A 16,064-nucleotide genomic window follows, 5' to 3' on the forward strand; every position below is an offset into this window, starting at 1 on the left:
TTCATTTGTGAGTGTGGTTGCTGTGAGGATTAAATAAAGTAATAGATGCAAAGCATGAATAATGGGCCAAGCACAATTGGACAGTAATAAGTTTTTGCCAGTTAGGAATCTACTTCTTGCTTGATTAGGTCCACAAACATACTTCTTTCATAGAAAAAAATGAACATTGACCATGTCCTCCTGTCTTTCTGAGCTGCCATTTCCTGTTGTGACCTTACCAACCAGCCATCGTCCCTATGATTGTAGACATGGCTTCATGACCCTTTGGAGCAGAGCCACTTGAAGTGCTGGCCTCCAACAAGATAAGAAGGTAGCATCAGAGTGTAACTGGGGCATTGTTTCCTTCCTTGAGAAGGTCTTGACACAAAAAATAAATAAATAAAATAAAATCAGATGAAATAATTTGTGTGCTTAATGATGTAGTTGACTTATATCATGGTGCAAGTTTCTTATCTTGTCATGGGCCAATAAGCTGTTTGAGGACTGGTACTTTGAGTACCAAGGTCTTAAAGTATGTCATGTCTTACACAGAATTTGGATTCTAAAGTCAGCATTTATACTACTTCTCATGACATCATACTATGGTGCATATTTTAAGCATGTATATAAAGATGTCATCAATAAATGTGACTTTGACATATTTACTTCTCTCTTAGGGTCATTACATATAATGAAATCTCATGCAGTATGCACTCCAAATTTTGTAACCATGTGGCGTGCACTAAAAATCGCTGTATGTTTTTCACCTTGCATACGAAAATAGCTGGAGGATCCATCAATCCTTTGACAAAGATCAAAGATGGGGTAGCAAATAGGTTTCTTCACATGTGAGAATACCTGTCAAGTGGTAATGGCTCTCCGCATACTGTGTAGAGATGTACTTAGAGAATGCATCTGGGAACAAGTACTGATATTGATTAGTAACGTATGCCATGGGTGTGAGAATGAAGTATGACAACACCTCATGCTGTGTATTGCCATTCTTGGCTAGGAGTTTCAAGGTTTCCCTTCTACTAAAAGTAGTGACTTGAGTTATTCTATTGCAGGACAGGAAAGCCATGGCAGAAAAGAAGAACCAGGTCTTACTTATGAACTCAGAGATGCCTCTCTTCAAGAATATTACATGGATGTGGCTTTTCTCATAGATGCTTCCCAAAGAATAGGAAATGATGAGTTTCAGGAAGTGAAAGCTTTTATAACCTCAGTGCTTGATTACTTTCACTTGGCCCCAGATCCACTGATCTCCACCTTGGGAGACAGAGTGGCAGTCCTGACCTACTCTCCTCCAGGCTATATGCCCAACACAGAAGAAAGCCCCATCTACCTAGAATTTGATTTGGTTACTTATAACAATATACACCAAATGAAACATCATCTCCAAGACTCCCTTCAACAGCTCAATGGAGATGTTTTTATTGGCCATGCCCTACAGTGGACAATTGACAATGTCTTTGTAGGAACCCCCAACCTGAGGAAAAACAAAGTTATCTTTGTTATATCTGCTGGTGAAACCAACCCTTTAGACAGGGGAGTCTTAAGAAATGTATCTCTGAGAGCCAAGTGTCAGGGCTACTCCATATTTGTGTTTTCCTTTGGTCCTCTACACAATGACAAGGAATTAGAAGAATTAGCCAGCCACCCACTGGATCATCACTTAGTCCAGCTTGGCCGAACCCACAAGCCAGATTTGAACTATATCGTCAAATTTGTCAAGCCATTTGTTCATTCAATCAGACGTAAGTCATTAAAGTTTTTCTCTTCTGTTGCTTTTCCAATAGATACCTCTTTGCACAATACACCAGTTGACTTAGTAACATGATTCTCACTTCAGTCAAGAGTGGTGGAGTCTAGGTGTCAGTAGGAGGCAATGAGAAAACCACAGAGAAAATCCCAGGTCCTAGTGACCTTGAGCTCTGCTGTCCCACTGTCAGGGTCTTTGCCAGAAAGTGAAAAGTGTCTTTTAACCCTAATCTGTGTTTACTATGTGCCAAGTTTTTTAAAGGATTGTATCATTTAATCCTCAGGACAGCCCTCTAAGGAAAGTAGTACTATCCCCATTTTACAAGTGAGAAAACTGAGGTTCACAGACATTAAATCAACTGCTCAAAATCTGACAGTTAATAGTTGGCAAATTCTAGACTCAATCCTATGCATTCTGACCCCAGAGCTGTGCTCTTATCCATTAAATGATACATCAATTATTAAAGCTTTAATAAAGTATTACAGTGGTATCACTGTAATAAATAATACCCCACTGCCACCACCCTCCACCCACTCCAAGGACTTCTGTTTCATCTTGTCACTGTAAATCAACTTTGCTTCTGACTTGAATTCTTAAGAGCCATGGGGACAAATCTCTTCTAGAGCCTCTGTCTCAGACAGCTGGCTCAGGGACAGCCAGGCAAGGGGTTTAAGGGAGTTTTTTCACAGTAGGCATTTGAGAGAGTCTTCCCAGCCTCTGTCCATGTGCTATAATTCCAGACGTGATTATAGTAGCAAACCTAAGACCTTGTAGCATCAAGCAAGTCCGGACCTGTGCCGGGAATTAGGAATGTGACAGAGGCCACCCTGAATGGTTGTCTGTAGGCCTGCAAGTTTAATGGGGAATCAGAGAGATGCAGATTTTCTGGCACTCATAAAGCCCAGGGCTCATGGAACCGTCAGCATCTTGGCACTCAGGATTTATATTTAGTGGCAAGCTTGTCACTTGCAAAAAAATGATGCCTTCTTCCAACCTCAAGATAAATAGGGCAGCCAATTTCAATAGTTAATGCTGTCTTCTAGAAATATCTTCCTTTTAGAGTGAGAGAACCAGATGTCATAAGGGATTAAGAGATATCTTTGAATTATATTGCAAGCCTGTGACACACAGAGCATGAAAATTTTTGACTCAATCACTGCTATATCTCACTGACTTTGCCAACAAGGTATTGCAAAGTCAGAAGGTTCATATTTTGCTGAGTCCGTTATAAAATTAACTTGCTCTTGGAAACACCTCCAACCACAGGAAAAGATGAACTGACTTTGGGTGATAGAATGTGGAAGGGTAAAATTTAGACTAACCACCCACTCTCTCTCCAGGTGCCATCAACAAATATCCCCCTGCAGATATGAGACCCAAATGTGTTAACATCACCTCTCCCAACCCAGAGAATGGTGGCACAGAAAACACTGTATTGTGAGTTGACAAATTCACAATTTGGGTAATACTACCACTGGAAACAGTCCTTAAGAAAATAATTTGAAAGAAATGGCATTTTAGTTTTCAGGATGCAAGTTTGGTTGTGGGGTGTATGGGTGTGTGTGTGTGGGGGGGTGTTTTAAATGTTCCTGATTTGTAACAACACCACAGATCTGGTGTTAATAGTACATAGAATATGATCCATATTCGAAAGAACCATGTTTCCAATTTTTTAGCTTTTATGAAAAAAGAGACCCCTATTAATGCCTTATTAGTAACTATATAATATCATTCAAATATTGGGTACTGTTAAAACAGAAAACATATAATATCAAAGGTTAGATGTAATAGCTTTAGAGCAGAAGAAAAAGATGAAAAAGAAAAACTCACAAAGCAGCAACAAAAACGTTTGCTGTTTCAAAAACAGAACCCATATGGAGACTAGCAGGAAGAATTCGTTTAAGTTTGATTTCGCAAAGTCCAACACTAAGTACTCAGTAAAAATTCAGTGATGAAAATAATACTGGTTTGGAGCCCTAAACCATGGGCACAAATGTCTAATTTCCCTTTGGAATTAAAAAGTTGCCCCTCAGTCAAATTTCATCCACAAACTGCATTTGGACTATTCCAATAACATGCATAAAATTGATTCCTGTTACATTATCTGTGTATCTACAATGAATCCTGAAAGGGACTTGGTTAACATATTTTTCATCATTTTTCTCTGTCACTTCAACCTTCTTCCTGAGGTATATGAAATAGAGATGGAGAACATCTCCATCTCTATTTGGGTGAGCCCAAATTGAGGGCTCACCAAGTGAGCCTTTGGGTGAATTAGATTCTCAGCAGCAGCATTTCTTTGAATTAGGGAACGGTCAGAGTAACAGTTCTGGGACCACCACTGATTTGATCCAGAGGTTATACATGCTCTTTTCAACTTTTCTGATGATGAAAGACAGGGAAGAGGCACATTCAGAAGAAATTACAGCTCCAGCAAATGTCAGACAAGATGAAAAATGTAACCTGAGTGCATTAGAGTTGACAACTCTGAAATACCCTTGTTTGTTTGGATTTTCCCTGGTAGAAGATGAGCGATGAGAACTCATGGAGACAAATAGAGATTGTAGAATAGAGGGGCTTATTAACTAGGGCTACAAGGGTCCCCAAAACAAGGGGGCAAGAAGATAAAACTCTAGGAGGGCAAAAAAAGGAGCCACTGGCCTTGACAAAACCAGAACTAGATATAAATGCCTGGGGTGGGTCAAGGAATAGAAATGTAAGAGGGAGAAGAGTAAGGACCACAGGTTCTGGGGGAGCAGGAGGAACCCTGCATTCTTGTGGAGATGGGATAGGAGAGGAACTGAGCGGCAGGCCTTCAGAATTTGAAGACTCAGGGTCTGCTTTCTCCCTTGATGGCCAGGGCTTTCCTTGTCTGAGATCTAAGCTCCTGGCCAAGCCCCAGCACAGTGGAACCCGGAGAGGACAAGGCTTCTATGGTTCTGAGATCTCTGTGTGCTTATTAGGCTGTGTGGGGAAGTGGCCGTGGACGTATAGCTAAAGAGAAAATAGGAGATGGAGAAGAGGCAGGCATAGTCAGTTCGAGGGCAGCTGTTCACAGTCTCTGCTATGTATCAAAATCATGGGAGAAGTTATTTTAAAATAAACATTCCTGGGTGCCTACTAACACTGAAAATGTGCATATCCTATGACCCAACAATGTTACCCCAATGTATATATCCCAATGTATATAACAAAAAAATATATATTCGCTAAGGGTCAGGTACTAGAATGTTCATAACAGAACTATTTGTAGTGGCCTTAAAGTGGGAACAAAAATGCCCAACTGCACATATGATAAATGTTGGTATAATTATGCAATAAAACACTATATATGTATGCAGTATGTATGTAAAATACTATATATGTATGTATACTTCATATATATACATATATACAATGTATCTTATGTTATATATGGTATATACTATATTAATATAATATAATAATATTATATTAATAATATAATATAATAATCCTTTTGATTCTACTAAGCTTATCATTTTCAGCCAAAAACTACCTTGAAATATCTAACAGAACTGATTCAATCAGGATTTATAGTAGTGTTTTCCAAACTTGTATGCACATTAGAATCACCTGTGCAGCTTCTAAAAAATATGGATGCCTGTGTCTCAACCCCAGAGAATGTGATTTAATTGATGTGGAGTGTTGGGTGAACTATGGAATTGTCAGCAAATATCCAGCTGATTATAATGTATAGACACGTTTGAGAAATGCAGATTTATAAGGTTCCTTCCTGTGCTTACACTGTTAATTATATCCCCTGCTATGGACTAGATTGTGTGCCCCAAATTCATATGTTGAAGCCCTAACACACACACCCCCGCCGCCGCCATGTGGCTGTATTGGAGGTAGGGCCTTTAAGGAGGTGATTAAGGCTAAGTGAAGTCATAAGGGTGGAGGCCTGGTCTGATGGAAGTGGTGTAATTATAAGAGAAAGAGACACCAGGACTCTCCAGCATGTGAGAACACAAAAAGGAGGTGGCTGTCTGCGAGCCAGGAAGAGAGCTCTCACCATGAACGAAATTGGCTGGTTCCCTGATCTCAGACTTCCCAGCCTCCGGAACTGTGAGAAAATAAATTACTGCTGTTCAAACCACCCAGTCTATTGTATATGTTATGGCAATCTGAGCTAAGACATCCTCTTTTACATCCACCCACTCTGCCTCTGATTTACCCCGAGTCCTTCCTCCCAGAGTCGGGAAAGCACACTGAATCAGGAGTTGCTAGACCAGGGACATGTCCAAGTACAGCACTAAACCTCTCTAAGCTTCAGTTTCTCCATTGGCATAGGAAGAATATTAATTCCTGTCTCCTACTTTTGGAGGGGAACCAATGAGGTCATGTTTATGAAATTGCCGTGTAAACGTGGAGCTCTGTGCCTGGATGAACTACATCAGTACCTGCCACTTTCCCTTACTCAACTCAACTTTCCCTTACTCCCTTACTCCCTTCCACCCCCCTACTTGATTTCTCACTTGTGTCCCTTCCTCAGTGTCACCTTCCCAGTGCATCCTCTCCCCCATCCAGTCACCAGTCACTTGACCTCACTCCAATTTCCTCCTATCAGAGTTGTCCTTTAGAATAGATACGTTGGCAACAAATTCTCTTAGTTTTCCTTTATCTGGAAATGTATTTATTTTGCCTTGACTTTGGACAGCTATTTTCGTTGGGTATAAAATTCTGTGTTCACAGTTCTTTTCACTCAGCACTTTAAAGAAAAATGGTGTTCTACTGTTATTTGACTTCCATGGCTTCTGATAAGAAATCTACAGTTGTTTCAATAATTGTTCCTTTCTTTTGTAACATGTACTTTTTCTCTAGCTGCTTCCAGATTGTTTCTTTATCTTTTGTTTTCAGCAGTTTGATTATGATATGTCTGAGTGGGTTTTTCTTTGAGCTTTTAAAATCTGTAATATTATGTCTTTTACCAATTTGGGAAGTTTTGGCCATTATTTCCTCAATTTTTTTTTCTGAATGAATCTCTTTCTACTTTCCTTCTAGAATCCCAGTGAAACAAATGCTGGACCCTTTTGATATTGTTCATTAAGTCTCCAAGGCTCTGTTCATTGTTTTCAATTTCCTTTCTCTCTTCAGATCATGTAATTAATCTACCCTGAAATTCACTGACTCTTTCCTCTGTCATCCTCACTCTGCTACTGAGCTCATCCAGGGAATTTAAAAAATTTCAGATACTGTAATTTTTACTTCTAAAACTTCTTTTTGGTTCTTTTTTGTAATCTTTATGTCACTGCTGAGAATATCCTTCTGTTCAAGTTGTTTCCCTTTATCTCATGGAGCACAGTTATAATAGCTTCTTTAATGTCTTTGATAATTGCAAGATCTGAGTCAATTAGAAAGTTGGCATCCATTGTCTTATCCTTTGAATACCATTCACATCTACTTGTCCTCTGTTATGTTACATAATTTTGGATTGTATCTTGAAAAAAAATTTTTTTACGTTGAAGCATCTTGGTTTTTAAAACAGACATATAGTTTTTATTGAAGTATAGTTGATTTACAATGTGTTAATTTCAGTTGTACATCACAATGATTCAGTTATATATACATACATAAATATACATATATGTATATATATATATATTCTTTTTCAGATTCTTTCCCTTATAGGTTATTACAAAATATTGAGTATAGTTCCCTGTGCTATACAGTAGACCCTTGTTGGTTATCTCTTTTATATATAGTAGTGTGTATATGTTAATCCCAAACTCCTAATTTATCACTCCCTGTCCCTTTCCCCTTTGGTAACTGTAAGTTTGTTTTCTATGTCTGTGGGTCTGTTTCTGTTTTGTAAGTAAGTTCACTTGATTTTTTTTTAAGATTCCACATATAGGTGATATCATATGATATTTGTCTTTCTCGGTCTGGCTTACTTCACTTAGTATAATAATCTCCATGTCCAATCATTTGCTGCAAATGACATTATTTCATTCTTTTTATGGCTGAGTAATATTCCATTTTATATATACTCTACATCTTCTTCAAATATTACATTTTGTAGACTCTAAATCTATTATAATTCTCTGTAGAACTTTAATTTTTTCAGCAGACAATCAATGTGCTAGGTTCAGAAGTCTCAGTGTCTCACTTTCTGTGGGCAGTGGTTCCAATCTCAGTTTAGTGTCCAAAGCCTTTGCTATCCTGTTTTTGAGTCTTTCACATCCATGTATAGCTTAGGGAAGAACCTGGGACTTACGTAGTTCCCATCGTTAAAATTAGAGAACCCCTTTCTCCAGCTCTCTTTTCTGAGGCTACCCCCACATGCTGACCAACAGGTCCTCTTTTCTTGGTTACTCTGCCCTCAAAGATAGGAGACAAAGTAATTTCTCTTTAATTTTAGCTATCTAGCATTCTACTCAGCTCGAAACTGGAGCCCACCTTTAGAGAAAAACCATGAGAGAAAAGAAGAAAAAAATGGAAATTTCTTCTATGATCTTTGACACACAGGGAGCCCTTTTCCTAGTTCTTCTGGCCAGAAATAAGGGGATTTTTATCAAGTTTAAGCCACCTGCTCCATGGCCACCATGGAGCTCCAGGACTGGGGCTCTGCACAAGGCCAGAAAAGAAAATGGGAAACCCATGCTCCTTTACAATATCTGCTTCTATTTACTTTCCAGAGTTCTTAAGTAGATGCTTTTTGTGTTTTGTCAAGTTTTCAGTTACAATCAGTGGAAGAGAGAGGCAGCATGGACTCACTCCATCCTGAGGCCAAAGTAAACTTAGTCCTTCTTGGCCAGACCATATGTTTCATCATATTTATATTTGTTTTTCCTTTTCTTACATCTTATCTTCTCTCTCCTCTTTGTCTATATTTTTCATATTTCCTCTTTCCTCATCTCTTGTTTTCCATAATTTTGCTGATTTTATTATATTCTATATGCTATCTATATCTACAATTATACCCATATCTAATATATATAGTATATATAATATATAACATACAATATACATTGTATATATGTATATGTATACATACATTATATATAATATACATACATTTTATAGATATATAAAATAATATATATGGTATATACTATATTGTTATATATGGTATATACTATAATTATTATCAAGTGAGCATTACCAATACCTTTTTTGTTTATTATCATTTCTCATAATTTCCTCCTTCAAAAGGTTTCCCTGTTTTTCTATTTAATTATAGATCATACATATAGAAGTGGATGATATCTTTAATCATTTCCCTCAGAGAGTTCTAGCTGACAGCTTGATTTGGTGACTTGGACAGCCCTGCTCCTTGAAGTCAGTCTGAGTCTTTTCAGAAAATCTCAATTTGGCTTTCTTCTTCGAATTATGGGAGGTTAGAATTTGAAAATTGGAATGGCTTTAGAAATCTCTGAGTTGTACTGTATCTTTTCACAGATAAGGAAATGGAAGCTGCAGACATCTGAAGTGTATTCCCAAGGAACATTCACAGCACCTAATCCGATACTGTTTGTCACAATGTTTCATAATCTATAATTATGTTTATAGAACACAAGTTCACCTTAAATCTTGAAAAGGAGATAATAAAACCTATCTCTGCATTGTTGAAAGGTTGGAAATGCTACCTATGAAGCTCAGAATATACTGTGTTGGGCACATAACCAACAAGACTTATCCCTCTATGAATTATCTGACTGGTAATATGTTTGACAATTAAAAATAAAAATCTATTGTGAAGAATGATCAGCCTTTACACTGCTTTTGCTTTGCTTTTGTTTTTCCAAAGAGAGGGCTTTGAGGTGTCTCCTTCATTGTAGATCAATTGACCATACAGGTGTAGGTTTGTTACTGGGTTCTCTATTCTGTTCCATTGATCTGTATGTCTGTTTTCTGCAAGTACCATACTATTTTTATTACTGTAGCTTTGTAAGATAGTTTGAAATCAGAGAGCATGGTACCTCCAGCTTTGTTCTTCTTTCTCAAGATTGTTTTGCTTATTCAGGGTCTTTTGGGTCCATACAAATTTTAGAATTATTTGTTTTCATTCTGTGAAAACTGCCATTGGTATTTTGATAGAGATTGCATTGGATCTGTAGATTGCTTTATGGAATTTAGTCATTTTAATAATATTAATTCCTTTAATCTATAAGTATGGTATATCTTTCCACCTATTTGCATCATCTTCAATTTCTTTCATCAATGTCTTACAGTTTACTGAGTCAAGACTTTTACCTCACTGCTTAAGTTCATTCCTAGGCATTTTTTTTTTGATGCAATTGTAAATGGGATATTTTTTTAAATTTCTCTTTCTGATAGTTTGCTAGTGTATAGAAATGCAACAAATTTCTGAATATTAATTTTGTATCCTGCAACTTTACTGAATTTATTTATTGGTTCCAATAGTTGTTTGTGTGTGTGTGTGGTTTTTTTAAGGGTTTCTATATGTCATATCATGTCATCTGCAAGTGGTTACAGTTTTACTTTTTCCTTTCCAGTTTGGATGCCTTTTATTTATTTTTCTTATCTGATTGCTATGACTAGGATTTCCATTACTATGTTGAATAGAAGTGGCAAGAGTGTGCATCCTTGTGTTTTTCCTGATCTTAGAGGAAAAGTTCTCAGTTTTTGACTGTTGAATATGATGTTGGCTGTAGGTTTATCATATATTTCTTTTATTATGTTGATATATATTCTCTTTCTGGAGAGTTTTTATCATAAATGGATGTCAAATTTTGTCAGAAACCTTTTCTGCATTGCTTGAGATGATCATATGATTTTTATTCTTCAGTTGTTAATCTGTTGTATCACATTAATTGATTCACGGATGCTGAACCATCTTTGCATCCCAGGGATCAATTCCACTTTATCATGGTGTATGATCCTTTTTATGCATTTTTGAATTTGGTTCGCTGTATTTTGTTGAGGATTTTTGCATCTGTGTTATCAGTTATGTAATAACAGTTATGTAATATCTTTTCTGTGTCATCCTTGTCTGTCTGGTTTTGGTATTCAGGTTATTCTGGTCTCATAGTTGTGAAAAATCTTTTCTGCTAGTCTTCAGGTCGTTTTCACAGATAGTCGCTCTATAAATAGTTGTAATATTGGTGTACCCAGGGGGTAGGTGAGCTCAGGGTCTTCCTACTCCACCATCTTGGCCACACCTCTCTTATTTATTTTATAACTGGAGGTTTGTACCATTTAATCTCCTTCACCTATTTCTCCCACCCTGCCCCAAGAACCACTAGTTTGTTCTCTGTATCTATGAGTCTGTTTCTGTTTTATTATGTTTTTTCATTTCTTTGGCTTTTTTAGATTCCACATATAAGTGAAATCATATGGTATATTTAAATGAATAATGGTGGTATCAGATCACTGTGATGTTTAGATTCCATTGGGTAAATTAAAAGAGGAGAAATGTGGAAGTTTTACTTTTAAATGTCAGTTTTTACAATATGTTACAAATTACATCCTTTCCAACTACTTAAACTCATAATTTAAAAACAAATAGATGTACACTTTAAAATATGCAAGGCAAGAGTACATGTTTATTTTCCTTTGAGGTGGGTATGTAAGCAAAAGTGTGTGAAGACAAGTAAGTAAGATTGTCCTTCAGAGCCTGTTTTGATCCTCAGAGCCAACCTTGAGGTGTGGATTCACATGAATGTGACTTCTGGAGATGGCACTCACTTGGGGGAGAATCAGAAGGAAAGGGAGGCAGCAAGACAGGGAAGGGGTAGAAGCAAACAAGGGTGCCATCTCAGGAAAGTGCCACAGAGGGCAGCTTTAGCTCACTCCTTCCAGTCACTCAGATGTGTGAGTTGTGCTGCAGAGTCGTCCTGACCAAAGGCTTTCTTACTCCTTTATAGATCATTGATTGGTCAAGGGCTGCCTTGAACTCCCAGATATACTCTATGTGGTTAAAGCCACTCTAGTAGCTGGACATCAGCCCTCCAAAGAATAATATGTGCTGATGTTGGAAGCCAAAGCTCACACGGGGGTGATCAGGGAGGAGTGGGGAAGAGGGATAGGAGGGGAAGGAATGTTGTCCTAGAAATTAATGCTAAAAAAAAAATCAGAAGGATTCTGGGCATAGTCTTCCTAGCTCTGCACATTCCTTCTAGCTCTGAATCAGTGATACCAGCCACTAAATATGCTAAGCATCAAATTTCAGATCATCAGTGTACCAGTATTTTCCCAGGAAGAAGTATATCTACAGTTCTACTTACATGTTGTTCATTTATATCTGTTATCACATCACTCTTTTATTATAACTATTGAAAATGGCAAAACTATGCATGTTTTTTTCTTATGTGGCATAAAAAGGAGTAGTCTCTAAAGGGAACATTTTAAACAAATCCAGTGACATTAAGAGCAACAAATATTTTTGTTTTGCAGATGGTGAGGACACAAGATAATCATAGGAGAAAAGAACATAGGTCCATTGGCATGAGTAATTCTATGTGGTTCTAACCAGGAAGCATAAATCATCTATTAGAGGTGGAATGTTAAGTGGCAGGAATTTTTCATGAAAACAGTTGACTAATAACATGATAAATTTGATCTGTTTCAAATCTGAGGGAAAAACTTCTGAGTGAAGACATCAATGAGCAAACCAAGAAACTAGGAATGATTTCATTTCTCCTGAGAATTGGGACAACTGACCTTGAAGAATTAACTGAATCCTTTCTTTGACAACTCTGCATGAGGCATCAATTGTGATGATGTACCTGCCTAAAGGATATTTTTGCCATAATTTTTTATCACATCTATATCTCAAATTGGACTCGAGTAAAAAGAATTTAGAATTAGAATTTCCTAAGAATGACTTCTATCTATTTGGAGAAATAGAAACCCATCATTATAGGCAATGCTTGCTCTTTCCAGGACATTTACAAAACAATGGAATTTGTAAGAAAGAAAAAGTGAGATGAGGCTAATTTTATAAACTGCTATTTTGTGCTGTGATCATCTGTTTTATGCTTTAGCATGCTTTGCTCTGTGTGTGCTTGATTTTTGCTTCAAACAAAACAAAACATTATGGAAAAGCATGAATACTCTATCTGACCAGAACTGTTCTTGGGAATTACAATGTTAGCAAGAGACAAGTTCTAAAATAAAGGCAAGTCTGATGTGGGCACTTGTTCTATTCATTTTACTTAACTGTAGTCCAACTCGGAACTGTTAGAACAGCAATACAGGAGTAAACATATTTGGAAAAAATACATAAAATGTACAATAAGCCAATAGTGAGTTGGTTTTAAAAATTATTCAGTTTGGTTAAGACAACAAGTAATTACCAAGTCAATGAATATATGTTGTATATTTTAAAAGTGACTATGTTAAGGGGGTAATACTAAAGGCTTTTTCTATAATTCTCCTTAACATTACTCTTGTGTTTGAATATTTTTTAAATAATCCAATCAACTAATTCTAGGTTGTCAAAAGTTTTACGGTAGCTATTTATTGCTCTCTGGGAAGTTCTAAAGCAAACTCTACTCATTTAATAAAGTTTTGTTTTACCCTAAGAGTACATCAGATCCCTAAATCTGAAAGTGACATGGGTTATCAAGAATGTGAGGCCAACTCTGGAGAACAGTATAGAGGTTCCTTCAAAAACTAAAAATAAGCTACCATATGATCCAGTAATCCCACTCTTGGCATATATCTGGAGAAAACCATAATTCAAAAAGACGTATGCACCCCAATGTTCATAGCAGCACTGTTTACAATAACCAGGACGTGGAATCAACTTAAATGTCCATCAACAGATAAATGGATAAAGGAGATGTGATATATAAATACAGTGGAATACTACTCACTTATATGTAGAATCTTAAAAAATTGATACACATGAACTTACATACAAAACAGAAACAGGCCCACAGACATAGAAAACAAACTTATGGCTACCAAAGGGGAAAGGGAGAGAGAGGGATAAATTAGGAGTTTGGGACTAATAGGTACACACTACTGTATATAAAGTAGTTAACAAACAAGGACCTACTGTATGGCACAGGGAACTGTACTCAATATTTTATAGTAACCTATAAAGGAAAATAATATGAAAGAGTATATATACATACATAGATACATATGTACATATATACATGTATGTATAACTGAATTATTTTGCTATACAACTGAAACTAACACAACATTGTAAATCAACTATACTTTAACCAAAAAAATATAGAACAAGGCCAGAGAAACTCACACTCTGCTGATAGGAGTGTGAATTGTCCTGCCTCTGAACAGCATCCTTAGCCAATGTCTAGTTAGGTCGATGATGCACATGTCCTACAATCCAGCAACCCCACACTAGATCTACATGCCTACAGGAGCTCTCACACAGGTACACAAGGAACCAAATACAAACACGTTCACTGCAGCACTGTGTATTTTAGTGAAGACTTGAAACCAACCAAAATGCCCTAAATGTTCATAGAATGGAATACGATACAGCAGTTAAATTGATAAACTAGAGCTGTACCTATAAACATGGACAAATCTCAAAGACAGTACTGAGCCAAAAAGAGTTGCAGAAGGATACATTATGACATCATTCATACAACATTCTAAGATCTGAGAAGCAATACCACACATTGTTTATGAGTACCCAGAACTGGAGTTAGAGCATATGTGAGAATGATAAACACCAAATTCAAGGCAATGGTTATCTTTCAGTGGGGAGGGGTAAAGCTGAGGTCCAATTGTCATTATAATGTTTATTTCTTAAGCTGAGTGGTGGAATGTGGGTGTTCCTTATATTATTTTTTATACATTTTTGGATATCTGACATATTTCATGATTAAAAAAGTGTATACCAAGTCATGGAAATAAAGGTAGAATTCAAGTAGAGCCTATGCTACATCTAGAACCATGATAAGATTGTGAGGAATTAATACATATATATAGTCTATATATCTTATATAGAGAATATATACTTATATATATTCTAGCAACCTTGACTTAATGCAAACTCCTCGGGGGCAAGGATAGTTTTTTATATAAAACACAACACACCTTTAACACCAAGCATCAGGGAAACTTGTCTCCTTCATTGGTATGCCATAGAATTTGAATCAATGTATAAAATTAGTTTTTACCATTGAGTATACATTCAATTTTGATGTGAATTTTATATCTGAGTGGTCACAATTTGATGCATATAAGAGGTAAGAAGGGTGATATTAAATGACATTGTTTCATGGGAGGAACAATTACACTGGGAGGTTTTAAATAGACGTGTTATGTGTTTTGGACATTCAAGTCAAAAATATAATACTTGAATGTGTGCTGTGGGCACAAAAAAGTTGAGAACAAACATCAGAGAATGACCACAGGATGATAAAAATACCATGCATGAATTCAGAGTAAAGCTGCTAAGTAGAGCCAGTAATTGCCTTGGAAATCAAAGAAGGAAAAATATCACTTGGAATTTAAATACTGGAGAAACTTCAAAGAAGAAATAGAATTCACACCAGGTCCGTCCTTCCAGTTCTTTAAGATAACAGTACAAACTCCTTCCATGCCTTAAAAGATCCTGCAAAATCACTTTTCCAGCCTAATCTTTCTCCACTGCAAGGAATCTCTTCCACTCCCTACCTCCTATTCATCCTCTGGTTGGCTCTCACCTGCTTGGAAACACCTTCCATAAATTCCTGAAGCTGGGCAGGGTAACCCACCCCAACACCCACCATTTTTTCTCCCAGTCCAGGATCGCTCCCTCTGGGTCCTCACCAGGGAAGGTTATACTGACTCCACCCATTCACTTGTCTATGTCCTCAAGGGACACTGAAGTGAGCATCCCTATTTGTTCATCACTGTATCCCCAACACCCAGGATGGTGCCTGGCACTTAAAAGGCACCCAATAAAGACTGAATGAATGAACAAACTCATCTTGAAAGAGAAATGTGGTTTAGTTTGATGGGGGGAGGGGGTGATTGGCATGAACAATGACAAGGAAATAAAAGCCAAAACAAAACAAAAGTGTGTGTGTTTGTGCACTGAAGTGAGTGGGGAAATTGGGGGTATGTGAAGAGAGTTTGTAAGGGAGCCAGTATGGCTGGATTAGAAATCTGGGGACTAGTGGCAGCTGAAGCCACAGCAAGTGTAGTGAATTGCTGAAAAGAGGTTTTTTTAAAGCTTAAAAAAAAACCCAGCAAGCCTCTTTAAAAGTTTAGTTTGAACCACTCCCCAGTAGCCAACCTATTTGAATTTGGAGTGTTCTATAAGCAAAATTACATGTCCTCGGAAAGGAGCCATGGCACATGCATTAAGCCCACATTTTTGCAGGGGGTCTGTGCAGAAAAGACCTCTAGCTGAGCCACTGCAGGCTTC

General features: G+C 37.2%; 1 protein-coding gene across 1 annotated transcript in view; it reads left to right on the forward strand.

Moving 5' to 3' along the window:
* Nucleotides 1-3,182, forward strand: part of COL6A5 (collagen type VI alpha 5 chain) — a 107,382-nt gene extending 104,200 nt beyond the window's left edge. Inside the window, exons 38-39 of the mRNA XM_027086596.1 lie at nucleotides 1,047-1,736; nucleotides 3,082-3,182. Coding sequence (XP_026942397.1) covers nucleotides 1,047-1,736; nucleotides 3,082-3,182 — 791 coding nt within the window. The remainder of the gene's footprint in view (nucleotides 1-1,046; nucleotides 1,737-3,081) is intronic.
* Nucleotides 3,183-16,064: the final 12,882 nt, after the last annotated feature.

Source organism: Aethalodelphis obliquidens, unplaced genomic scaffold (assembly GCF_003676395.1).
Source record: "Aethalodelphis obliquidens isolate GAN/ISIS:26980383/991018 unplaced genomic scaffold, ASM367639v1 scaffold56, whole genome shotgun sequence".
NCBI classification, from domain to species: Eukaryota; Metazoa; Chordata; class Mammalia; order Artiodactyla; family Delphinidae; genus Aethalodelphis; species Aethalodelphis obliquidens.